The following is a 27825-nucleotide window of genomic DNA, read 5'->3' as shown; positions in this document are numbered from 1 at the left end:
GACCTTCTTAAAGGGTTGACCCAGTGGCCCTCCTCCCCTAGGCCTGGGACCACTTCAGCCTCAGAAACACCTGCCACTGTTTTAGAAACTTAATTGGCAATACACTTTGGCGGTGCCTTCAATGACATGGAAGCAGGGAGCGCCCCCATCACAGACCTTGCCCTCAGAAGGTTTTAGGGAACCCAACACTTTGAGGAGAGTCTTCTTAGATGTTTTCCTCCAAGACTGCAGCTCCTCACCCTTCCTTTCCACTGGTTTTAAATCTAATACCGTAGGCAGGTTGAACCAAGGGGAGCACACCCAGACAAGCCCCTTTCCTCTGCCTCCCTCAGGGTCTCTACTTAGCTCTATCATTGTTGTTAGACCTGACCTACACTTCAGGGTTGGCTTGGCAGAGGCTTTTTGGGGAGCAGGGATAGTGTAAGAGGCAAAAAAAACCAAAAAACAAAAAACAAAAACCCACACTCAACACACAACATTTCTGTGACCAGATGCAGGGGTGAGGGGCCCTGGGGGGTAAGTTCCTCAGACACCAAGCAATTCTCCAGTGGACATTGGCTAAGCATTCTATAATTCAATTCGATTCTGATTCTGACACTAGCTACCTGGAGGTAGTGTCAGATTCCATGGGGTAACGGCTTGATCCCACTAGACTGCTCCTCTTCAGATGCCAATTGCAAGTAGTAGATTTCACCTATACTTCTTAGCAGCTATAAACTGGGGCTCCCATTACCCCCTCCTTTGGTCTGATTAATTTGCTGAGAAGGCTCACAGACCTCAAGGAAACATTTACCAGTTTATTATAAAGGATAGTACAAAGGGTACAAATGAACAGCCAGATGAAGAGATGGATAGGGCAAGGTGTCAGGGGTGCAGAGCTTCCATAACCTTTCTGGGCAAGACACCCTCCTGGCATTTCCACATGTTCAACAACCCTGAAGCTCATCAACTCCTGTTGTTCGAGCGTTTATAGAGTTTGATGTCCAGCTCCTCCCCTCCCCCTTTCCTGGAGGTTGAAGGGTGGGGATGAAAGTTCCAATCCTCCAATCACTTGGTCTCTCTGGTGACTGGCCCCATCCTGAGGTTATCTAGGGCCCCCATCCTAAATCACCTCCTTATTATAAACTCAGGTGTTATCAAAGAGACCCATTACGTATAAACCAGGAAATTCAAGGGTTTTAGGGGCTGTGTCAGGAACCAGGGACAAAGCCCAAATATATTTCATATTATAAATAAATAATATGATAGTTAGCTATGTCACACCCTCATCTCAGGAGTCCATGACGGTGGTATAAGATAAAGAAGGTCTTAGCACATCTAGCTCCGACAAGGCATTGGAAGTGAGGCTTTAAAGTTTCTGCAGAGTGGAAGGATTGGGGGTGGGGGTGAGGGAAGAGATCACCTGTTCCCAAATCCTTCAAATAATCTCTTGTTATCAGGGAGATCCTTTGATAACTTTGGCTTCACTCGGCAACTAGAATATTTCATTTAAAGGTCTGAACATTGTAAAATCAAAGTATGATACAAACCGTTCTTCAAGACGCTTTCAAATTGACCCAAGACATGACCTCAACACCTTATACGGCGTTCATATCTGCTTAATGTCCCTTTGGAAAAGTTTTCTCTTGTCTCTAAAAGACAACCGCACTTTCCCAAAGCTGTGCTCTTAAGAGTTGGTAAAGGGACAATTTGGTTTATCCAATAATCAGATTAATAAAGGTATACCATTTCTAAGGCACGAGAGCAGGAATCTTAAGCTGAGGTAGCCCTGGGACTAAATATGCCATCCTCTTGTATCAAGATGGAGAAGACGGCCGAGGTTCAGGGAAAGAGCCCAGTGGAAGAACCCAACCTAGTGAGAGGAAAACGGGCACCTGGTGAAGGCCCCGGCCTCTACGCTAGGGATGAGGGGACAGGCCTCTGCCTAGCCTGAGACAGGAGTAGGAAACTGGGGCATTCACACTTTTATGTGGCGATCACAGTTCCCGCAGACTGTAGCAGAGCTGGGGAGCAGGAACCAGAGGTATAGTCCCACGCCCACCCACTCTCCCCTCCCCTCCCTCCGCGGCCCCGCCTCCAACAAGCCGCTTCCGGTCGCGGGGTGTGTGGGGGGGGGTCGCCTGCGGGCTCCAGCTGCGCCTGCGCAGGAAGGGCGGGTCAGCGCGCCGGCGCAGTGCCGCGGTCACAGGCAGAGTGCTGCGGCGCGATCCTTGCTTCCCTGAGTGTTGGCCCGGGAGGAAAGAAGATGGTGCTGGATCTGGATTTGTTTCGGGTGGATAAAGGAGGGGACCCAGCCCTCATCCGAGAGACGCAGGAGAAGCGCTTCAAGGACCCGGGACTAGTGGACCAGCTGGTGAAGGCAGACAGCGAGTGGCGACGATGTAAGTACCGGGACGGGCGGGTTACCTCCTTGATCCTAAACCCAATTTTCTCTCTCAAATCCAGCCACCGCTCCTGAGGCCACAGCGCGCACCCTTCGTCAGACCCCCTCCCAGGGTGCGGTGGCTCCGAGGTTCTCCCCATCCCCGAAAACACAGCCTGGTAGCCGGGGTCATCCCACTTTCTCCTCCACCCGGGCGGAGCGAGGTCCCTTCCACGCGTGCTCAGTGCCGTTCGCTGCCAGTGTGCGTACGCACGCGCATCGGGAGCTGTCAAGCCTTCCTGCCCCAGGGGTTGCCAGAACATGCCGGGGCGGGAGGTTGTGGGGTCTACGCGGCTTTCCTAACACGAATCTTTGGTCCCCCCCAGTCTTTTTCTCATCTTCAGCAAGGCCAGAGTGGTTTTCCTTTGTTTTGATAGGATCAAAGGCTCCTCCTGAGACTGCATCACTTCTGCAACACAGTAGATTCATTCCTTCGGTATCGGAAACATTTCGGGGCGTTGGAGGCCGCTCTTGGCCAAAATAAATGACCCTGAAGCTTTTCGGAAGGCCATCCCCCGACCTATGGGCATACCTTTAAGAATTAGGAAAGTCTTTTCCGTGGTAGATCAAACGCGAGGGGAGTGAGGAGGCGAGCAAAAGATTGTAATGACTGAAGCTGTTTAATTGTGATTTGTGGACATTTTCCTTTAAAGACATTGGCAGAGTTGGGCTAGAACCTGGAACTGCCGGATCTTGGAGTCATATCGGGCATCTTTCATGAAGCCGAATAAAACCATAGAACCATCTGCCCATAAATCTCTGCCTGTATTAACTGGAGTGGTCGCTGGTTGGGCGGATGCTGTCAAGTACTTGTGATTTGATTTGTCTGATGCAATAGGTCTGCAACCATCTGGGAGCTAGGTCGATGACAGTACACTGCAAAGGCAGCCACTATCCAAGAGTGTGATGGATTTCTATTAGGAAAATTGATTTTCTCCTGTTTATAAGGATCTTGGATGTCAAAAGAATATTTGTTTAACTTGAGTTTTGTGCTGATTCTATGTTTTAGGCCCTCTATTGTAGTAGTTTGCTTGTGAGATTCCACACTTGACCTGAAGTTTCGAGTTGCAATGGAATTTAATTTTGCCACATTTTTTGTTTAGGATAAAACTAGCCTGAGCACTGTTCTACTGAATCTGAAGTCAGGAGTATCAGATTTTTGTGTCAGTCCAGCCCTTAGCCCGTGCTAAATGACTTTGAATGTGTTAGCTAGTCTTTTGGGTATAATGTCCACATCTGAGGGATTTGTCCCTTATCTGAAAAGTAGATAGGTGGTGAGTTCTTCAGGGACAAGGATTCAGTTTTATTCATACAGTATATATGTGGATATACATATACACATTTATACATAAAATCCCAGTACCTAGCATTGTACCTGGTCCTTGGTAAGGCCTTGATAAAGGTTTGTTGGAGGCGTGAATATTTTCTGTGTTCAGGGCACTTTATATTCTTTATGAAAAGCAGTTTATGTAGTTTATGTTATTGTTTTAAAAAACTTAATCCTAAATGTGAAGTCATTTCTTTTCTTTGTTTTGTTTTGTTTTGTTTTGAGACGGAGTCTCTCATAATCACCCAGATTGGAGTGCAGTGGCACCATCTCGGCTCACTACAACCTCCATCTCCCGGTTTCAAGAGATTATCATGCCTCAGCCTCCAAGTAGCTGGGACTACAGGTGTGCACCACCACACCCAGCTAATTTTTTTTTTTAGTTGAGATGGGAGTTTCACCATGTTGGCCAGGCTGGTCTCTAACTCCTGACCTCAAGTGATCCGCCTGCCTCAGCCTCCCAAAGTGCTGGGATTAGAAGTGTGAGCCACCATGCCTGGCCAATAGTTTATTTCCAATGCATCTATTAATTTGATTCTTTTCTATTTGACAACCCTTTCCAATATTCTCTTTGCATCCAAATGGAATTTATGTTTTTTCCCAAGTTCCCAACTGCCCAAGGTAGACACTGGCAGATTATATCAAGGTTCTTTGACATCTTGAACTTCAGATCAGAGGATGGAGTTCTTCTCTCATTGCCTTGAGCAAGGGCTTATAACCAGAGCCACATTAAGAACTCAGATCATGCTCCCTAATTGAGGACACATAGCAAGCTTCACCAAGCCCTCCACTACAACTCTACCAATTTGTCTTCCTGTAGACTTACAAGGTACCACTAGGGTTCCTTTGGAGAACACAGGAGTCCAATATAACTTGGAGTCATAATACCACATTGGAACTCACAACTCTTCTAACTCCAGGGATTTGAATGTGATTTCTTCTTTTTAATTCAGAGTAGCATAATGATCCTACACTTGGGCATATTTGTCTTGGCCCCACTCCCGAAGCAAATAGATTTCCATGTATCTGGAAATCTGCTGCAAACCCCAAGAATTTTATCCTCCCTCAAAAAGTGCTATCCTGAGTGGTTTTTTTTTCTTTTTACTGTACATTGAAAATTGAAGTTGTTGTTTCCTTTTTTTTTAATTTGAGACAAGGTCTTACTGTGTCACCCAGGCATCATCACAGCTCACTGCAGCCTCAATCTCCCCAGGCTCAGATGATCCTCCTGCCTTAGGCTTCTGACTAGCTGAGACTACAGGCGCAGTGCCACCATGCCTGGCTAATGTATGTATTTTTTGTAGAGATGGAGTTTCGTCATGTTGCCTAGGCTGGCCTCAAACTCCTGGCCTCAAGCGATCCTCCCACCTCGGCCTCCCAAAGTGTTGGGATTACAGGCATGAGTCACCATGCCCAGCCTAAAGCTGTTATTTCCTCATAACCTTTACTGCACATGTTTTAAAACAGGTCCTTATCATTGTTTGCCCCAGCAACTGGAATAGCTTTCTATCTGCTTTCAATCTTAACCCAGCCTCACCGGGGCATATAATCTTTCTAGAATGCAAATCTGATCATTTTACTTGAAGGCTTAAGTTTTGCAGTGACATACTTTAGAGCAGCACTGTCTGATAGGAATAGAATGTTAGCTTCATGTATACAGATGCTCCTTGACTTAGGATGGGTTTATGTCCCAATAAATCCACCATAAGTTGAAAATATTGTAAGTAAAAAATGCATGAAATACACATACCCTACTGAATATCATAGCTTAGCCAAGCCTACCTTAAATGTGCTCAGAACACTGATGTTAACCTACAGTTGGGAAAAATCATCTTACACAAACCCTATTTTATAATAAAGTGTGAATATCTCATGTAATTTATTACTATTGATCATAAAGTTTAACCATTATAAGTTGGCGATAGTCTGTAATTGTTAATTTGTTTGTATCCAATATAAAAAATATAAAGAGAAACAGATGAAATTAATTTTAGTAATACATTTTATTTAACCTAGTCTTGTATACCCAAAAGTTATATGTATATAAATATATATATATATAATTATTATTATTATTTTTGGACAGCATCTTGTTCTGTTGCCTAGGCTGGAATGCAGTGGCATGATCACAGCTCACTGCAGCCTGGACCTCCTGGGCTCAACTGGTCCTCCCACCTCAACCTTCTAAGTAGCTGGGACCACAGGTGTGCACCACCATGCCCAGCTAATTTTTAAATTTTTTGTAGAGACAGAGTCTCACTTTGTTGCCCAGGCTGGTCTCGAATTCCTGGACTCAAGTGATCCTCCCACTTCGACCTCCCACACTGCTGGGATTACAGGTGTGAACCACCACGCCCAGCCCTGAAATTATATTTTCAACATATAATCAGTATTTTTAAATTACTGAAACTAGCCCGGTGCGGTGACTCACTCCTGTAATCCCAGCACTTTGGGAGGCCGAGGCAGGCAGATCACAAGGTCAGGAGATCGAGACCATCCTGGCTAACACGGTGAAACCCCATCTCTACTAAAAATACAAAAATAATTAGCCGGGCATGGTGGGGGGCGCCTGTAGTCCCAGCTACTCGGGTGGCTGAGGCAGGAGAATGGCGTGAACCCGGGAGGCAGAGCTGGCAGTGAGCTGAGATCACGCCACTGCACTCCAGCCTGGGTGACACAGAGAGACTCTGTCTCCAAAAAAAAAAAAAAAAAAAATTAGCCAGGCGTGGTGGCGGGCGCCTGTAATCCCAGCTACTTGGGAGGCCGAGGCAGGAAAATTGCTTGAACCCGGGAAGCGGAGGTTGCAGTGAGCTGAGATCGTGCCATTGCACTCCAGCCTGGGGGACAAGGTGAGACTTCATCTGAAAAAAAAAAAAAATTACTGAAACTACTGAGATATTTTACTTTTTTTTTTTTTTTTGGTACAAGTCCTCAAACTCCAAAGTATGTTTTACACTTAAAGCACCACTCTGTTCAGGTGCTCATTTCAAATTTCAAATGCTCATAGTCACATGGTATTAAAAGCTACTATATTGGACAGTACAGCCTTAAAGCATAAAAATCCAAATTCCTGAACACAATTTACAAAGTCCCCCATGCCTTCCTGGCCTCGCCGTCTACCACTTCCCGCATAGGGCCTCCCGCTCTTTGCTCTAGCTTATCGCTACTCCTAGACTCTTTCACACTTCTGTGACTGTTGCCTCTTCCTGGAATGCTCCTTATCAGGGTGTGCCACTCCCACTTCCAACGGCCCTCTTTGGCACTCAACTACTGTTGTAGTGCCACCTCATTTATTGAGTGCTCTCCTTATATTATCTTACAAATCTCTTACAGCATTTTTACTATTCCTGTATATACCCTTCAAAAACTTATTTTTATTGACATACATACAGTAAAGTACACAAATCTTAGTGTACAGGTTGATGAGTTTTCAAAATATATACACCAATGTAACACTTAGATCAAAATATAAGACATTTAGGCCGGGTGTGGTGGCTCACACCTGTAATCCCAGCACTTTGGGAGGCCGAGGCGGGCGGATCATGAGGTCAGGAGATCGAGACCATCCTGGCTAACACGGTGAAACCCCATCTCCACTAAAAATTCAAAAAATTAGCCGGGTGTGGTGGCGGGCGCCTGTAGTCCCAGCTACTTGGGAGGCTGAGGCAGGAGAATGGCATGAACCCAGGAGGCGGAGTTTGCAGTGAGCCGAGATCACACCACTGCAGTCCAGCCTGGGCGACAGAGCAAGACTCTCCATATATATATATATATATATATATATATATATATATATATATAGTGTACATATATATACAGTATATATATACACTATATATTTATATACACACTATATATATATGACATTTACAGCACACCAGCAGATTGCCTTATGCCACCTCCCAGTCAGCCCCTCCTCCAAAAATAATAGTATTCTTACCTCTATCACCATAAATTCCTTTGCCTCATTTTGAACTACATATAAATGGACTTATGTAGTATATACTTTTGCATATGGCTTCTTTCTTTTTTTTTTTTGAGACGGATTCTTGCTCAGTCACCCAGGCTGGAGTGCAGTGGCACGATCTCGGCTCACTGCAACCTCCGCCTCCCGGGCTCACACCATTCTCCTGCCTCAGCCTCCTGAGTAGCTGGGATGACAGGTGCCCACCACCATGCCTGCCTAATTTTTTTTGTATTTTATTAGAGCTGGGGTTTCACCATGTTAGCCAGGATGGTCTTGATCTCCTGACCTTGTGATCCACCCGCCTTGGCCTCCCAAAATGCTGGGATTACAGGCATGAGCCACCGCGCCCGGCATGGCTTCTTTCTTTCAAGATTATGTCTGTAAGATTCATCCATGTTATTAACATGTAGCAGTAGTTCTTTTCATTGCTATATAATACTCCATTATGTAAATATGCCAATCAATTCTACTAACATATTTACTTCATGACATTTGGATAAACTGGGTTGTTACCGGTTGAGGGCATTATGAATAAGCTTCTAGAGACTCTTTTTAAAAAAATGTTTGATTGGCAATTAACAAATTATAGTTGTATATATTTATAGGGTACAATGTAATGTTATGATTTATGAATACAGTGTGGAATAATAAAAGCAGCTAATTAACATATCCATCACCTCAAATACTTATATTTTGTGATAAGAACATATGTACATTCTTATGTGTGTCTTTTGGTAGACATTAACACTCATTTCTGTTGGGTATGTACCAAGGAGTAGAATTGCTGGATCATAGGGTGGGCACATGTTTAGATTTAGTAGATAATACCAAGTAGTTTTCCAAAGTGGTTGTAATGATTGATATTCCCACCAGCAATATCTAAGAGTTCCAGTTGCTTGGCATTCTTGCCAGTACTTGACATTGGCAGTCCTTTTAATTTAGCCATTCTGGTAGATGTATAGTGGTGTCTCATTGTTATTTTAATTTGCATTTTTTTGGTGACTAAAGATATTGAGCGCTTTTTCATAAGTTGATGGCATTTGGATAGCCTATTTTGAGAAGTATCTGTTCAAGCCTTTTGACCAATTTTTATTTGTCCTTTTCTTAGTGGTTTGTAGGAATTATTTATATCGTGTGGATAGAAGAATACCTGTGAGATACAGATACCACAGATCTCCTCTCCCATTCTGTGGCTTGCCTTTTCGTTCTTTCAGTCTTGTGATGAATAGAAGTTCCTAATTTTAATGAAGTCTAATTTATTGACTTTTCTTCTGTGATTTGTCTATTGTGTTTCCAAAACACAATAGATAAATCACAGAATTTGTATTCTGTTTTGAAAATCATGTTATGTCTTAACCTTCAGAAGAGATTCTCCAGTTTTTTTGTAGGCATTTTATTTCTTTACCTTTTACATTTAGGTATAAGATATATTTAATATTAATTTTGGTGTATTATGTGAGATAGATCAAAATTTTTTTTAATGTGGAGAGTCAATTGCTCATGGTAAAAATGCAATAAACTGAGAATAGAAGGGAGCTTCCTTAATCTGATAGTAGATACTTACAGAAAAACCCATAGCTAATTTTTCTTTTCTTTTCTTTTCTTTTTTTTTTTTTTTCTTGAGACAGAGTCTCATTCTGTTACCAGGCTGGAATGCAGTGGCGTGACCTCAGCTCACTGCAACCTCCACCTCCCAGGTTCAAGCGATTCTCCTGCCTCAGCCTCCTGAGTAGCTGGGACTACAGGTGCGTGCCACCACGCCCAGCTAATTTTTGTATTTTTAGTAGAAACAGGATTTCACCATGTTGGCCAGGATGCTCTCGATCTCTTGATCTCATGATCTGCCCACCTCGGCCTCCCAAAGTGCTGGTATTACAGGTGTGAGCAACTGCGTCCGGCCACATTTTTCTTAATGATGAAATATCGAATGCTTTCCCCTTGAGGTTAGGAACAAGACAAGTATGTCTCTTATCACCTCTTCTAATCAACATCATGCCAGAGGTTCCAGGCAGTATGAGGAAGGCAAGAAACAAAAATAAAAGATTGGAATGGAAGAAACTGTCATTATTTGCAGATCACTTGATTGTGTATGCAGAATCTGAACTATTACAATTAAATAACTTTAACAAAATAACTGGATACAATACACAGAATCAAAGGTACTTCTATATACAAGTAACAGTTTAGAAGCACCAGGTGCATAGAGATATACCTAATAAATAACATTTAAGACTCATATACTGAAAACTACAAAACATTGCTGAGAGAAATTAAAAACAATGAAGGGATATACTATATTCATTGATTGAAACATTCAGCATTGTTACAATATTTGGTTTTGTTTTATTTTCTTTTTGTTTCTTTTCTTTTTCTCTTTTGAGATAGAGTCTTGTTCTGTCACCTAGCCTGGAGTGCAGTGGAATGATCTTGGCTCACTGCAGTCTCTGCCTCCCAAGTAGCTGGGAGTACAGGCACACACCACCATGCTCAGCTAATTTTTGTGTGTGTGTGTATATATATATATATATTTTTTTTTTTTGTAGAGACAGGGTTTTGCCACGTTGCCCAGGCTGGTCTCGAATTCCTGGGCTCAAGCGACCCACCCACTTCAGCCTCCCAAAGTGCTGGAATTACAGGCATGAGCCACCACACCTGGCCTTATTTTCTTTTATACTCCCATTACCTACCTTGGTGCCTTGCAAATAGGAGGGAATCTCAAAATGATTATAGATTTACAGGAAGTTGGAAAAATAGTAGAAAGGTCCTGTTTTCCCCAATGATAACATCTTATATAACTCTAGTACAATATTAAAACCAAGAAATTGACATTGCTACAATCCACAAACCTTATTCAGATTTTGCCAGTTTTGCACACATGTGTGTGTGTAGTTCTGTGCAATCTTACCATGTGTAAATTTGTATAACCACTACCATGCTCAAGATACAGAACTGTTTCATCACCACAAAGATCCTTCTTGCTATCTCTTTGTAGTCTACTCCCTTTGCCCTCCATCTCACCCCTAGCAACCACTAATCTATTATCCATCTCTATAGTTTTATCAATGTGAATAAGTGAATGAGAAAATAGTGATATCATTTTGCATTGAAGTTTTGTTAAAGAGGTATCAAAGAGGAAAGCTTCTTGGTAAAGCCTTAAAGAATGGCTCTCTAGGTGCTATCTCATTTCTAGTCATCAATTTTGCCTCTTAAAAGCTTGAGTTTGGCTGGATGCCATGGCTCACACCTGTAATTCTAGCACTTTGGGAGGCCAAGATGGGTGGATCGCTTGAGCCCAAGAATTTGAGACCAGCCTGGGCAACACAGCAAAACTCCATCTCTACAAAAATAAAAATAAAAAAATTAGCTGGGTGTGGTGGCGCACACCTGTAGTCCTAGCTGCCTGGGAGGCTGAGGTGGGAGGATCACTTGAGTCCAGAAGGCAGAGGTTGCAGTAAGCTGAGGTTGTGCCACTGCACTCCAGCCTAGGTGACAGAGTGAGACCCTGTCTCAACAACAACAAAAAAGCTTGTGCTTGAATTTTATCATATTGCCCCTGATGTTTAGATTCAAGAGGTCCAAATTTTACTAATCAGAGTTAGACTGATGATCCATGATACCAATATATTAATTTGGGCCAATATGTTGACCAGTTAGTGCCTGTCTTCCCCCAAAGGAAACCAAATTATAAGAGACTAAATTATTCTCAAGGCTGCTAGATGAGCATTATATCAAAGTAAAAGGGTAACATTAGCCATTTCTAGCATGGAGAGGTAGCAATCATGACTGCACTCTCTATAGATTCCTGTGCATAGCACCTAGTTTCCTTAAATGAGTTTTAAGATAATTGGGCAGGTTAGTTACTTGAGTGTCTTCCAAGTTTTTCAGATGTGTTACTCTATAATGGCTTCATACAGGTTATGATACTTTTTAATTTTAACCTCAGAATGGTCTTTTCCTTGTCACCAAATGCTGGGGACACCCTATTGTAGTCACCATTGTATGCCAACTACATTTGGGGCTCTAAAGCTCTAAGATTAGGCCGGGCACGGTGGCTCACGCCTGTAATCCCAGCACTTTGGGAGGGCGAGGTCAGGAGTTCAAGACCAGCCTGGCCAACATGGCGAAACCCCGTTTCTTCTAAAAACACAAAAATTAGCCGAGTGTGGTGGCGGGCACCTATAATCCCAGCTACTCGGGAGGTTGTGGCAGGAGAACCGCTTGAACCTGGGAGGCAGAAGTTGCAGTGAGCCGAGATTGCACCATTACACTCCAGCCTAGGCAACAAGAGCAAGACGCTGTCTCAAAAAATAAAAATAAAAAGCTGTAAGATTTTATAACTTCATGAGGCAGATCCTTCAGCTCTGCCGGCATTTGGGCCTTAACCTGAAATCAGTACTAAGAAGTCAAGATCAGGAGAAGGGAGTATCTTAATTATGGGCATTTCTTTGGTATAGTCTTGGATTCTTTATTCCTAGGTAGATTTCGGGCAGACAACTTGAACAAGCTGAAGAACCTATGCAGCAAGACAATCGGAGAGAAAATGAAGGTAAGAGAACTGAATAACAAACAGCCATGAGAACTTGAGCGGAGATATTTGATCTTGCTCTTAGCTAATGTTCACAGAAGTTCTAACTCAATGTTTAAGTCTACAAGATGTTCAATTTCTTACCAAAGGGGAAAATATTATTTTAAAAAGATACGGAGGCAGGGAACTTGGAGGCATTTTCATATACTTTACCACAAGTCCATCTTCTGTGTGCAGGTAAGATTCTTTGTTGTCTAGCCATTTGTTGTCTATTCTGTTCTTATATTAGAAATATAAATTCCACCAGTCATCTTTTTTATGGCAGATTTCAGATTTGTCGTCTCAGCGTAGTTATGCTCCATAATGAAAACTACAGATTCAGAGTTCAAATCTTGCTACGTTATGTGTCTTTTAGGCAAGTTAATGTCTCAGCCTCAGTTTTCTCATTTATAAAATGACAATACTAACACTCACCTATAGAATGGAATTGTTAGAACTTTTTTTTTTTTAATTTAAACGCCAAGCAATGGTTATGGATAGAACTAAATTTCTTTTAAATGTAGAAAATTTGGCACAGTGTCTAGAACATGTAGTTGTTCAGCAATTGTGAGTTATAATGAATGGCAAGTAATGTTACTGGCCTTCATCCAAAAAAAAAATCCTTCCTATGCCTGAAAAATATTATGTTTCAGCTCAGCTTTTGCTTTGGTATCCAGAATAGTTCATGTTTTTAACCTTCCTTCAAAAATACCTGTTTAGCCCCTTAATCATATTACATTACATATTATAGCTGGGTACAGTAGCTCACGCCTATAATCCCAGCACTTTGGGAGGCCGAAGTGGGCAAATTGCTTGAGCTCAGGAGTTCAAGACTAGTCTGCACAACATGGTGAAACCCCATCTCTACAAAAATAAAATGAAACAAAAAAATTAGCCAGACGTGGCGGCCCGTGCCTGTAGTTCCAGCTACTCGGGAGGCTGAGGTGGGAGGATCACTTGAGGCCGGGAGGCAAAAGTTGCAGTGAGCCAAGATTGCGCTACTGAGCTCCAGCCTGGGTTTCCAGTGAAACCCTGTCTCCAAAATAAATAAATAAATTAATTAAATGCACTTTACAATCTAGATAACTTTTAAGTTGTAAACCTCAAAACTAAACAACAACAACAAAAAATTATAGAACTTTGGAACTGCACCAGTAAAGAGCATAAAAAGATGACCTCGGGATTCTAGCACCTTACACTTAACTTCATGGCAGTCGGCATCTTTCTCTTTGACAATATTTTGTTACACTTTCAGCGTGTAACACTTTTAGCTGTGGAAAGTGATATTGATAATCATCCAGTTTCTTTCTGTGGGACTTAGTCATTCACATACTAGAGGCCCCATAATTATGTTAATTCCCGTGCATGCTCCTCCCTGGGTGTTCTTTGGGACCTATGTACAGTCAGTGCCAGCTGGGTATTTTTTGAAGCAAGAAGATGGGATTGTGAGTGTTGTCATTCACAATAACATTCTTAGATCTGATTTTGTTGCTAGCCATGCAGGGAGTGTTCACTCCCACTGCCATTGAAATGGTAATGATAGTGCTTTAATTTGTAGAGCACTCGAAAGCATTCAGATACTTTCACAGACATCTCATTTTGGTTTTGATCCTTACTGCAAAGCTGGAGTGCAGATAGTACATTTGTCAGCCCTATTTAATGGGAAATTAAAGAGCTTGCTTAAAATCATACTCTAACTTAGTTGCAGAGTCAAACCTTGAGCTCAGAACTTGAATTTGCTGCCCTGAGGGATTATCAAATAGCAAGGGAGCCTGGTAACTATCTTGCAAACATATCACCCTGCCTATGATGCCATTGCAAAAATCTTGAGATTTAGTCCATTTTTTCCCTACCTCTGTAGTCTGTTCTTATCAAGACTCATTCTGATAGTTTCAGATTTTTCCAACTTTTTTTCTTTTTTTCTGAGACAAAGTCTCATTTTGTTGCCCAGGCTGGAGCGCAGTGGCACAATCATGGCTCACTGCAGCCTCAACCTCCTGGGCTCAAGCAGCCCTCCTGCCTCAGCCTCCCTAGTAGCATGCCACCACACTCGGCTAATTTTTTTTTTTTTTTTTTTTGTAGAGATGGAGTCTCCCTGTGTTGCTACTGCACCTGGCCAGATTTTTCCAACTTTTTAAGATGATTTTGCTCTGAGTCACTGAAGGGTGTGAGTGGAGTTATGGTTAGAATTTTGATTGTATGAGAATGTGTAATGAACCTAAAGGATTTCCATGCTTTACATTTAGGAGATTTAGTCCTTTTGTTCTTTCTTTTTTTTTTTTGACACAGTGTCTTGCTTTGTTGCCCAGGCTAGAGTGCAGTGGCGTGATCATAGCTCACTGCAGCCTCCAACTCCTTGGCTCAAGCAGTCCTCCCACCTCAGCCTCTCAAGTAACTAGGACTATAGACACATGTCACTGTGCCTGGCTAATTTTTTAAAAAGTCACCCAGGCTGGAGTGCAGTGGCACAAGCATAGCTCACCACAGCCTCTAATACCTGGACTCAAGCAGTCCCTCCGCCTCAGCCTCCCAAGTAGCTGAGACTACAGGTGTACTCCACTATGCCTGGCTAATTAAAAAAAAAAAAAAAATATATATATATATATATATATACACACACACACACACACATATTTATTTATTTATTTATTTATTTATTTATATTTAGATATTTAGATATGGGGTCTCACTCTGCTGCCCAGGCTGGTCTTGAACTCCTGGGCTAAAGTGATCTGCCCACCTCAGCCTACCATGTAGCTGGGATTACAGTTGCAAGCCACTGTACCTGGCTATACTTTGTTTTATTTATACTCACAAAGCGGATGCTAAATATTCTTATGCAAGTTTTGTTGAAGTCTCATGTATCTTATTATAATGACCTTTGACTAACTTTCTTTAACTTTTTTTTTTTTTTTTTTTTTTGAGACAGAGTCTTACTCTGTCACCCAGGCTGGAGTGCAGTGGTGTGATCTCAGCTCACTGCAACCTCTGCCCCCCAAGTTCAAGCAAGTCTCCTGCCTCAGCCTCCCGAGTAGTTGGGATGACAGGTGTCTGCCACCGCGCCTGCCTAATTTTTGTATTTTTAGTAGAGACGGGGTTTCACCATCTTGGTCAGGCTGATCTTGAACTCCTGACCTCGTGATCCACCCACCTCAGCCTCCCAAAGTGCTGGGATTACAGGCATGAGCCACCGTGCCCTGCCAACTCTTTTTAATTTAAGAAGAATTTAACTCTTTAAGTGATCTTCTTAAATTCACCTGGTTTTGTGCAAGGATTACAAATGATGATTTAGCAGAATTATCATACGGAAGGATGAGAAGAGAAACTAGAGAGAACGAAATCCAACCCTGGTTACACCCCTGCCATTTTGTCAAATTACATTGATTGTTCTAAACTGAGTTCCAGATCCTGTGACTTTTTGTTTGTTTGTTTTCCTTGGCTGTCTGATATTTCATCATTCCATCCATCTTTCACCCTTAGCCTCAATGCTGGGATTGTTGTTAGCAGGTAGATAAGAATCTACACTCAGGGCCGGGTGCAGTGGCTCACGCCTGTAATCCCAGCACTTTGGGAGGCCAAGGTGGGGGATCACTTAAGGCCAGGAGTTTGAGATCACCCTATCCAACAGAGTGAAACCCTATCTCTATTAAAAATACAAAAAAAAAAAAAGGAAAAAAAAATTAGCCAGACGTGGTGGCGCACTCCTGTAATCCCAGCTGCTTGGGAGGCTGAGGCAGGAGAATCACTTGAAACCGGAAGGCGGAGCTTGCAGTGAGCCCAGAGCATGCAAACTGTACTTTAGCCTGGGCGACAGAGTGAGACTCCGTCAAAAAAAAAAAAAAAAGAATCCACACTCAGGTGTGTCTGCTCCAGGGCTTGCTCCTGAGTACTGCACTACCTCTCCAGCGCTTATAGCTCATGAGCATTTCGAATAAATTCTCTTCTGATTCCTATGATGATCTATGTACAGGGAATGACATTCTTCTCATATTCTTCAGGATGTTAGTTCTCTGACCCAGACAGATTAATTGATTTTAGGATCAAAAAGCTATTAAGTGGCAGCATAGGGAGGGGCTTGACACTTTGACTTCTGGCTTCCAGTGTACTAATTTTTTTCCTACATGTTGTATCTTTTAGAAAAATTTATGTAAGAAGTTCTGTGATTCATTTATATAATACGTTAATTTGGTGTACATTTTATAAAACAATGCCAGAGATTTTCTTTTATTTATTTGTGTTGGGTTTTTTTCCTTCCTGCAGAAAAAAGAGCCAGTGGGAGATGATGAGTCTGTCCCAGAGAATGTGCTGAGTTTCGATGACCTTACTGCAGACGCTTTAGCTGTAAGTTATAGTTCTTTTCTAAGTTAGGATCTCTGCTATTTTGTCTTAATTTTATTCCTAGACAGTGAGTGCTCTCACTCTGCTCCACACAGCATTGTGACATCCTTTCATTTCTGCTGCTGGGAAATGTCCCCACCCATTCTTGTTATATTCTATATTTGAGTATTTATTAGACAGCAGAGATGGAGACAGATGGAGTGGGAGAGTCGGAGAGTCAAGGGCAGGAAGAATAGAAAAAGGAAAGGAACTGTGTTTGGTTTATGTAACTCCATATTCTACCGTTTGTTACACAAAGGCAAGAAACTTCAGTTTACTGTAACACAGTAAATATTCAGTACGCTGGCAAGAGCAGTAATTTTTGAGTTTTTTAGTCACTGAACCCTTTCTTGAAACCCTTAACATATAGCAAGAACATAAACCAAAAAAGCAAAGTTGCTGTGCTTGAAGGTCTCGGATTGGGGGCCTGAACCTGCCTGGCCCTACTGCTAAAGCGCTTGCCTCAAAGAAATAAGAGCACAGTTTGAAACACCTGCAATACAGAATACAAAATATGCTTCAGACAAATCTCTTACTCCTAATAAATTTATAATCTTCCTAGAGAACAGTTGAATGCAGCACATCAATGGAGTGCTAAATTGGTTCAGTCAAGAAAATCAGAAAGTGCAAATTAAGGGAAAGTTCTCATAAGAGAGTGGCAGTACTTAAATTTCTGCAATGTATGGGAACAATAGATAGTGGCCAGAACTATCTATCTCTGCCTCAAGCACCCCCAAAGAAAAATGCCGATGGATTTGTAGGGCAAGACTGTGTATATCTGTGTGTGAAATAAATCTCAGTTCTTAAAAGTCTTCGTTTCCAGTTTTTAAAATGCTACCACAAGGGCTATCTTTAGAGCACAACAGGGTTAGGGCAACCGAATCATATTCCTGTGCTGTCCTTGCCTCACTGTCCTGCTTATGGGCCTGGCCTGTTCATCTGCAGAACCTGAAAGTCTCACAAATCAAAAAAGTCCGACTCCTCATTGATGAAGCCATCCTGAAGTGTGACGCAGAGCGGATAAAGTTGGAAGCAGAGCGGTTTGAGAACCTCCGAGAGATTGGGAACCTTCTGCACCCTTCTGTACCCATCAGTAACGATGAGGTAGGTGGCTGTGCCGCAGCAGGAGGCTGCCTTAGGTCGCTGCTGTCTCTGCAGGGGCGGGGACGGGAGGAGATCTGTGGAACACTGGCATTGTCTGTCAGAAGCAGGTTCTTTGTATATTCCCTCTGCCCACCAATTGAGAATTGCAGGAGTCAGATCCTTGTCTGATTGGGAAGTAGCAGAGACAGCAGGTAGGAGGAGACTCCTGGCACAGAAATGTCTTCTAAATAGGGCTGCTGTCCTCCACTGCATGTTGCCCGTGGTAGCAGGCATCTCGTGGGAGGGATCTGCTAAATCAACCTAACCCCCTCACCCACACCCTGCTGAGAAGCTGCAGGTTGAAGGGAAATCTGCATGATAAAAGTTTCCTGCTGAGCGGGAGCTTCCCCTGCACAAAGCTGCTCTGAGCCCAGCCTTTGTTCCCTGACACCCCAGCCGTAGCAGGGCCCATCTGTGCCTCTTTCATTCATTCCCTGGTGAACATTAAACTCACTGCAGGCTGGGGTGTGCAGGAGGCTGCAGAGCACAGACCACGAGACGACTCTGGAGGTCAGGGCCCTGAGTCCGCCCTCATGTGGCCCTGGGACCAATGAGAGCCTGGAAAAAAAAAGTCTACATTCTCCTCTGCACCCCAGGCAATGTCGATTGTCTGGGAAGAGTTGTCCTTGTGCAGGATTTGAGGGGTAATTTAAAAGGGTAAAAAAAAGAAATAAACAAAAAAAAACCCCGAGAGAATGCTATAGACCTCTTGGAAAATCATCACTCCCAGTTTCATGGCTAGAATTACTTCTCAAACTTTGTAAGTTACTACTTCTCCATTGAGTAGCAAGTTGCCTTCTCTAGTTATGAGACACAGTAGTGTTTGAGTTAAGCGATGACTTCACAAAGCTAAGTTGTTCGTGGAATAAAGTTTGGAAAGATGGAGGTTGTAGAGTTAAGAAATCATATATCAAGCTTGGCGCGGTGGCTCACGTCTGTAATCCCAGCACTTTGGGAAGCCTAGGCAGGCGGATCACTCGAGCCCAGGAGTTTGAGACCAGCCTAGGTAACATGGCAAAACCCTGTCTCTACAAAAAATACAAAAATTAGCCGAGCATAGTGTTGCACACCTGTCTGTAGTCCCAGCTGAGGCTGAGGTGGGAGGATCACTGGAGCCTGGAAGGTTGAGGCTGCAGTGAGCCAAGATTGTGCCACTGCACTCCAGCCTGGATGACGGCGTAAGACCCTGTCTCCAAAAAAAAAAAATTAATTTAAAAATAATAAAATCATATGTCTTGTATCTCTCTTTCTTGCTCTGTTTCCTTAGGATGTGGACAACAAAGTAGAGAGGATTTGGGGTGATTGTACAGTCAGGAAGAAGTACTCTCATGTGGACCTGGTGGTGATGGTAGATGGCTTTGAAGGCGAAAAGGGGGCCGTGGTGGCTGGGAGTCGAGGGTACTTCTTGAAGGTAAGAGCTGGGAACCAGTGAGGATAGGATTATGAAAAAGAAACAAACAAACAAAAAATATATATATATATATATATATTTTTTGTAGAGAAACATAATCTGTTTAAAGAGGCCCACAGATCTACCAGTTGTACTTGCCTTTCTGCAAATGTATTGGCAATTAGATGCAATTCTCTTTCTAAAGCAAGAGAGGGCTTATCAGGATTCCGTAGAACAAAAGCCACTAAGTGGTCCTCCATAATGAATGTCTGTTTTGCTGACTGAATCAGAACAGTCTCTGCCTTTAAGTAGCTCAGTATAATTGGACAGTCAGACAAGTAACAAAGAATCAAAATCCACTGTCATAAGCTCTGTGGTTTGTGTAGGCCCAAAGTGCTTTGAGAACATCAAGATAATTCTCTTAACGGTGTGCCTGGATGATTTGCTGGGCTTCAGTGTTCAGAACGAATCTCAAGGTTCAGAATGTCAGTTGCTGGGATCTGTGGTCTTTTCTTGGCCTCCTGCTTGCCCCTCAGTAGTCCTGTTCTCTTGGCCCAGGTGCCTTTAGGTGTCAGTTCTAGCTGAACATGATGGTGACAAGACCCAATCACATAGTACTGTGTCTCTGCTCCTCTAGGGGGTCCTGGTGTTCCTGGAACAGGCTCTCATCCAGTATGCCCTTCGCACCTTGGGAAGTCGGGGCTACATTCCCATTTATACCCCCTTTTTCATGAGGAAGGAGGTCATGCAGGAGGTGGCACAGCTCAGCCAGTTTGATGAAGAACTTTATAAGGTGAGTAGCCTGGGTCAGGTGACAGAATGACTTCTTAAGTTATGTAGCTTAACTTCAGTGATGCAGAGTGGTGCTGTCCAATAGGACTTTCTGCGATGATGGAAACGTTCTCTCTCTGTGACTCTTGAGCACTTAAAATGTGGGTGGTGCAATGGAGGAAGCACATTTTTAATTTTAATTAATTTTAACTTAAACATGTAGCTAATGACTGCCATATTAGACAGTGCAGCTGCAGAGCCTCTTTTACCTTTCCCTGGGTAATCTGTATGATGTATCTAAATCAAGCATACTTGAACACCATGAGCTTAGAAAAGAAGCCCATTCCTTGGGTGCTTGGACAAAAGGAAATTACAGTGGTGGCACTGATCTCCTAGCCCGCTTCCCATGTCCTCCCACTCCTAACCCCAGACTGGAAGCTTCCACAGGGTGAGACATACTTGCCTTGGGATGGAGGTGGCTTCCAGTTTGTGGCTCCTTCTCAACCATGGACCATGTCAGGGAGAGCCAGACAATTCAAGTCAAGGTTCAGAAGGTCATTCTGATCAACTGGCTCTAACACCAATAACAGCACCCCACTCTGTGTTCAGCACTCAAGATTTCTAGAGCGTCTCTGCTAACAGCTGTCCAACGCAGCAGTGTCTGCTATTCATTTGTCCCTCCCTTTCAACTCTTCTGTCAGAAATAGGGACTTAGTTCCTACTGGCTTATTTCCTCTCCAGACAGTGGAGGTAGAGTTAGACAACTGCTATTGGACTCATCTAATTTATATAGGGAGATAGTTCAATAATTAGAACGATCTTTCCATTGTTTCTGTTGATGAGGTAAAAGTTAAGTTTTCATTCAAGACGCACTGGGAAACAAAGTGCTCTCCCTAAACCCTGAGCATCAGTATAACCTTGACCTCCTCTCTTCTTTCTTTTAATGAAGGGAGGAATGTGTTCCTTTACTCGCTAAAACCTGTTTTACCTTTTCTTTCTTTTTCTAATTTCAACCCCTAAGATTAGATAATCACTAACAGAACATTAGAAATATCCGCTGCAGGTAACAGTAGGGAGAAACCTATGTGGAGTATTATGGAAACTGTTAGGTAGCTGGTGCTCCCTGAGTCCTGCAATCTCCATCTCTTATCCAGACGCTTCTTGGACCCACAGGCAGGAAGAATCACAGCTTTCATAGTGAAGAATTTTGGCTGGCACTTCTTGTCTGATAAAAACCTCAGTTCTGTAAGAATGAATATAGCGCTGCCTAATAGAACTTTCTGCACTGATGGAAATGTTCTAAGTCTGCATGATCCAGCATGGCAACCATCAGCCATATGTGACTTGAGCACTGAAAATGTGGCTGATGCAACCAAGGAACTAAATTTTAATTTAATTTAATTTTTTTTTGTTTTAATTAATTTCCTATGTAGAGACAGGGTCTCACTATGTTGCCCAAACTGATTTCAAACTCCTGGGCTCAAACAATCCATCCGCCTCAGCCTTCCAAACTGTTGGGATTACAGGTGTGAGCCACTATGCCCAGCCCAATTTAATTTAAATAGTCATGTGTGGCTGGCTATACCATATTAGGCTGCACAGCCCTAGAGCTTTCGTATGTTGTATGTGAATGGCCCCACAGTGGCTAAATTCCTACTGCCAGGTAGCAAGGTAGTTTTCCAGGCCTCTAAACACTGATCCAGGGGAACCTTTCTTCCTTACTTTTTTTTTTTTTTAATTAAAATGCTGCTACATAACAAAATTTAGAAATGGCAGAGGGAATTATCTGCTTTCCCATTGACCTAATATAACAATTGTCATCTTAAAATATTCACGTTGGGATTTTTTTCATATATATGTTGTTTTCACATACTTATAATTGCCATGTACATAAATTGCCTTTTTACTTAGCATTATTTTTAATTTTTATTTTTATTTATTTATTCATTTTTTGAGACAGAGTCTCACTCTGTTACCCAGGCTGGAGTGCAGTGGCACGATCTTGGCTCACTGCAACCTCCGCCTCCTGGGTTCAAGTGATTCTCATGCCTCAGCCTCCCGAGTAGCTGGGATTACAGGCGTCGCCACCACACCTGGCTAATTTTTTTTTTTTTTTTTTTTTTTTGAGACGGTGTCTCACTCTTTCACCCAGGCTAAAGTGAAGTGGCATGATCTCGGCTCATTGCAACCTCTACCCACCGAGTTCAAGGGATTATCCTGCCTCAGCCTCTTGAGTAGCTGGGACTACAGGCATCCACCACCATGCCCGACTAATTTTTTTTTTTTTTTGTATTTTTAGTAGAGATGGGGTTTCGCCATGTTGGCCAGGCTGGTCTCGAGCTCCTGACCTCAGGTGAACCACCCGCCTTGGCCTCCCAAAGTGCTAGGATTACAGGCATGAGCCATTACGCCTGGCCACACCTGGCTAATTTTTGTATGTTTAGTAGAGATGGGGTTTCACCAAGTTGTCCAGGCTGGTCTTGAACTCCTGACCTCAAGTGATCTGCCTGCCTAGGCCTCCCAAAGTGCTGGGATTACAGGCATGAGCCACCGTGCCTGGCCACCTTTTTATGTATCATTATATCAAAAGTATTTTTCTGTGTTACTGCATGGTCTTCATTTTTATGGTTGTATAATATTACATAAATAATGTTACAGTGAACTTTGTCCTGTCTGAACTTTTTTTTTTTTTTGCATTATCTTCTTCAGCTGAACAGCAAAGTATATTCTTTAAGGATCATAACCACTAACCTGTAAGCACCAAGAAAGCAGAGACTGGTGTCCCTTTTTGCTCCACATTGGTGTTTAGTAAACGTCTCACAAGGATTAATGTATGTGGCTACCAGCACAGGTTTATTGCATACCTGCCAGCATTGACCATTATTCATCATGGATGAGTTTTCTGTATTAGATAAGTGGAAAATAGCTGGGCACAGTGGCTCACGCCTGTAATCCCAGCACTTTGGGAGGCTGAGGCAGGTGGATCACCTGAGGTCAGGAGTTCGAGATCAGCTTGGCCAACATGGTGAAACCTTGTCTCTACTAACAATACAAAAATTAGCTGAGCGTGGTGGCGCGTGCCTGTAATCCCAGCTACTCAGGAGGCTGAGGCGGGAGAGTCGCTTGAACCTGGGAGGTGGAGGTTGCAGTGAGCCGAGATTGTGCCACTGCACTCCAGTCTGGGCAGCAGAGTGAGGCTCTGTCTCAAAAGCAAAAAAAAGATAAGTGGAAAATATTCTTTCCTCTTAATTTACATTTCTTTGATCTCTGTCAGGGACCCCATTTTGGACTGACCCATTCCTTTATCTTTTTAGTATTCTCTCCCCACTCCCAGGCAGGGATTAAAGGAAATTTTTCCTGCACTATTATTGATCTCTTTCTTGTGGTTTCTTATTCTAGCCAAGGTCCTCCCCACTTCCTCTTAACTGGTATAGCTCCTTCCTTCCACAGGTGATTGGCAAAGGCAGTGAAAAGTCTGATGACAACTCCTATGATGAGAAGTACCTGATTGCCACCTCAGAGCAGCCCATTGCTGCCCTGCACCGGGATGAGTGGCTCCGGCCGGAGGACCTGCCCATCAAGTATGCTGGCCTGTCTACCTGCTTCCGTCAGGAGGTGGGCTCCCATGGCCGTGACACCCGTGGCATCTTCCGAGTCCATCAGTTTGAGAAGGTGAGTAGATGGGTCAGGGTAAGGAGTGGAACTTTCTCTGTCTCCAGAATGGTTAGATGAGAGATAGGATCTGTGTTGCTGAGGCCCATCCTGGCTCCAGCTTTTCCTCTCATTGCTTACCTCTGTGTTTCTGGGGAAGTGCATGGTGGAGTGGCGTGGATTATGGACCCTGAAACCAGGCTGCGGCTTTACCACTCACCAGCTGTGTAACATTGGGCAAAATGCATAAGCCCCCAGTGCTCCATTTCTGCCTTTGTACGAGGAGGATAACAGTAACAGTGCCTGCCTCACCAGGCCTGTTGTGGCCTATTGTGAGGATTATCCCAGTCAATATATGTAAAGCACTCAGAACAGGGGCTGGCATGCATATGGGAAGCTCGCACCATAAGCATTTGCTCTTGTGGTCCAGTCCCAGTTGCTGGGGGCCCAGACTTGCCTGCCTCCCAGTGGTGTGGAAACAGGTCTTCATGGCAAGGATGTCTCCCACTTCAGTCCTTTATTCACCCTATACCGCTGTCACCGTCTCCTTGGGTCCCTCTCTGCAGATTGAACAGTTTGTGTACTCATCACCCCATGACAACAAGTCATGGGAGATGTTTGAAGAGATGATTACCACCGCAGAGGAGTTCTACCAGTCCCTGGGGATTCCTTACCACATTGTGAATATTGTCTCAGGTATGGGACCCAGCCTCTTCTCAGCCTCCCTTTCCTGTAATCCCAGACGCCACCCTTACCAGCTGAGCTGCCACACAGAGAAACAGCTCACAATTCAACTCATTGCCCACATTAATTAAAATATTACACTCTTCTCACTTGGGAGTATTTGGTGTTAAGAATATCTGGGTGTGATTTCACCTCTGGAGACAGGACATGAATTAAAGAATTCTTCAGGCTTGCTAAAGGTTAACCTTCTGAAATACCATCCCTCCTTCATGAATTCTAGGGGTTTTTCCTTACAGGTTCTTTGAATCATGCTGCCAGTAAGAAGCTTGACCTGGAGGCCTGGTTTCCGGGCTCAGGAGCCTTCCGTGAGTTGGTCTCCTGTTCTAATTGCACGGATTACCAGGCTCGCCGGCTTCGAATCCGATATGGGCAAACCAAGAAGATGATGGACAAGGTAGATGGCCCCCAGGGAGGTGGGAAGCAGAGTCTTCAGTACATGGCCCGTCTGAATTATTTCTCAGCCTTTGGGGTGCACTGGTCCCCAGCATCATGGGAAAATCTGAGCTTCTCAATCTAGACCAAAAAGGGAATCTGAAAATGCCTTCTACTGAGTCAGGACTGAGTTCTTTTAGCTAGAAACCTGAATCTAGCTCTCTTCTATAAGGTAATTCTAGCTTTTCTCTTTCTGGCTTTGTTTTTCTTAACTCCAGAGAAAGAATAATCTCCATTTATCTACACAGAACAAGTTGGAGGCTTCCCTCTTCTCACCCAAGAAGGTCTGGGTTGTAAGCTGCTCTCTTCAAACCCAATTTTCAGGCCCTACTCTTATCCAAGTCAGGAGCTTGAAAGGGGTGAAAAGGAAAGGCCACAATAGTAGTTTCTTCCTTCCCTCAAAGGGCCCAACTCCTCAGAATACCAGAAGCTACCACTTGTCACTCATGGAAACATGAGGGATCTTTCTGCAGTTATCTAATAGGCAATAAATACCAAATAATTCAAATTTAGAAAAAAGTTGCTAAGGGGTAGAACCCATCACTTTGATTTGGACAGTTGTGGTTGGGGAAGTCTGGTTGAATGGATGGTTCCTGGCCGTCAGTAAGACCCGATGAGAGTTGAGCCCGACTTCCCCTCTGGGACCCTGTCTTCCCAGGTGGAGTTTGTCCATATGCTCAATGCTACCATGTGCGCCACTACCCGCACCATCTGCGCCATCCTGGAGAACTACCAGACAGAGAAGGGCATCACTGTGCCTGAGAAATTGAAGGAGTTCATGCCGCCAGGTAAAACTCCCAGCTCATCTCATCGTTCTCCTCTTTTCTGTCTTCACACTCTTCTAAATAGCAGTCCCCTTTCAGGATATACCAGGTTTTTTTGTTCAGACACAGCCCCTGAAACTCGGTCTGCCCTCTCGGGCTGGGCAGGGCAGGGGGCCTGGTTGAGAAAGTAGCCAGTGCAGGTATGATGTTGAAATGCTGCTAAAATTCAGACTAGGGAAGAAAAGAATAAAGGAAACCAGTGCCTATCAAAGGGACCCCTCTGTTCAAAGGGATCATTGTCTTGTTGAATTCTCCCCAGAGGTCTTAGGGCTTTGACTCACTGAGAAACAACAGGTCATTTGGTTGGCTCTTCCCTCCCAGGACTGCAAGAACTGATCCCCTTTGTGAAGCCTGCGCCCATTGAGCAGGAGCCATCAAAGAAGCAGAAGAAGCAACATGAGGGCAGCAAAAAGAAAGCAGCAGCAAGAGACATCACCCTAGAAAACAGGCTGCAGAACATGGAGGTCACCGATGCTTGAATATTCCTGCCTCCCTATTTGCCAGGCTTTCATTTCTTTCCGCTGAGATCTCAGAGCCTGCCCAACAGCAGGGAAGCCAAGCACCCATTCATCCCCCTGCCCCCATCTGACTGCGTAGCTGAGAGGGGAACAGTGCCATGTACCACACAGATGTTCCTGTCTCCTCGCATGGGCATAGGGACCCATCATTGATGACTGATGAAACCGTGTAATAAAGCGTCTCTGGGGAAGGCTTAGGACTCTTCCTCAGTCTTCTTCCCCGGGCTTGAACCCCGCCTCTGAGGTTCTCCCTGATATACACTTCTGCTTTTCCTTCCAAATTAGGCTGCTCCCTCCAGTTAGCAAGTCACAGAGCCTTTGAACAGGTAAGCGAAGGGAGGGGTACACTTAGAAAAAGCTCAAGGGGAAGGTGGAAGATGGAGTCTGAATCACAAAAGCTTGCAGGGCAAGGGCCAGGATCCTCCTTTACAAATATATTCCTGCTTGAAATCATTGAGGTAGGACTAGCTTAGAGACCAGAACTGTTTTAAAAGCCTCTTAGCACTTCTGTTCCCTACAAAGGACTCTGTGGAAAGCGAGAGGCTGTATTTAATCCAGAAGAGCCCCTAGCTTCTATGCCTAGCATGGGTTGGGGACTTATTAACAGCAGTTTCTCTCGTTACAGCCATCCCCACATGGGGAGACCAACTGCATACCAACTTGCTGCTGCACCTCCAAAGGATTGGGATAGCCAGCAGGGCAGAGGAGAGGAGAAAATGTTGCAGCCCCTTTGTGGAGCTCCCACTGTTGCCCTAATAGCCAGTTCCTTTCTCAGGGGAGGGTGATGTTCAGGCTGTTTATTTACCTGCTGCCTTTCATCTGCAATCTACAAACCCTTTACTTTAATAACAGCTTCTGTTAGTTTAGTGCCTCTCTCCTAGGAGGTTAAAATACTCCCTATAGATGATCTCTTTTATCTTTGTGATGGTCCCAGAAGGTAGGGTGGGGACATGATTATATGATTATGCTTGTTCCATCCGTTGGAAGACAGAAATACAAGGACGGTAAGGGAGATGAGACAACGTGGCCTGGTGGAGGTCGGAAGTCCTGACTCCTCGGCAGTGCTTTATGTTTCTTTGGGAGGTTGAGAGCTGGAATGTGAACTGGGCTGTCACTTAGGAGCCTTTATCTCACCTCAGCTTCCTTAGTCCCTGAGCAGCGACTTGGGCCTGCTGGAGCGTAGTACCAAGGAAAGGGGCCATGTGCTCCATTTTCCACTGGGGGCTTGGGATTGATCCTATTAATCTTGCTGCTGGAAACCCTGTCAAAACTGAGGTAGGTACGTGAAGGGGTGACAGTGGCTCTCTTGTCTTGCCTGGCTATGCCAGCTGGGGGCCCACAGGCAGACCCGCCTGGGCCATAGCCCATTGCCCCAGCTCTGGGATAACAAAGCCGGGACAAGGGGACAAAGAGCAAGCTGCTCCCATTTGTAATTCAGAAGGACCAGAAACTCACATTTCCTGTGGCCTCAACTATTTGGTTTGAAGAAAGGCAGCGTACACAGTGTGCAGGAGGCTAGTTTTGCCCCACCCCCTATACCATTCCAGAAGCCCACTGGGAACTCTCACAGGGCCCTGAACGCCCCTGCTCTGCCTTAGCTCTGTCTTAGAAGTCCCTACAGCTGCCTGTACCACTCCCCACGCCTACCTGCTTAGGCTCCTGGTGCCTGTGACCTTCCTACCAGTAGGAGGCTCT

At 44.0% G+C, this 27825-nt stretch overlaps 1 protein-coding gene across 2 annotated transcripts; it reads left to right on the top strand.

Moving 5' to 3' along the window:
- Positions 1-1008: 1008 nt before the first annotated feature.
- SARS1 (seryl-tRNA synthetase 1) lies at positions 1009-26321 on the top strand. Of its 2 annotated transcripts, XM_008960434.6 has the most exons (12): positions 1009-2381; positions 12192-12262; positions 16541-16621; positions 17603-17761; positions 19068-19211; positions 19828-19983; positions 23412-23633; positions 24179-24308; positions 24593-24750; positions 25007-25072; positions 25447-25576; positions 25934-26321. In XM_008960434.6, exons 1-12 carry the CDS (start codon positions 2246-2248, stop codon positions 26089-26091), a joined length of 1611 nt encoding a protein of 536 aa, XP_008958682.1. In that variant the 5' UTR covers positions 1009-2245; the 3' UTR covers positions 26092-26321. The 2 variants fall into 2 exon arrangements, with proteins under 2 accessions (XP_008958682.1, XP_003808387.1); XM_003808339.5 differs by lacking the exon at positions 25007-25072 and having other exon boundaries at positions 1076-2381.
- The last annotated feature ends 1504 nt before the right edge of the window (positions 26322-27825 follow it).

The sequence above is a fragment of the Pan paniscus genome, chromosome 1 (assembly GCF_029289425.2).
Source record: "Pan paniscus chromosome 1, NHGRI_mPanPan1-v2.0_pri, whole genome shotgun sequence".
Taxonomy (NCBI): domain Eukaryota; kingdom Metazoa; phylum Chordata; class Mammalia; order Primates; family Hominidae; genus Pan; species Pan paniscus.
The sequence above is the reverse complement of the archived record's forward strand: the minus strand, read 5'-3'. Positions and strand labels throughout refer to the sequence as shown.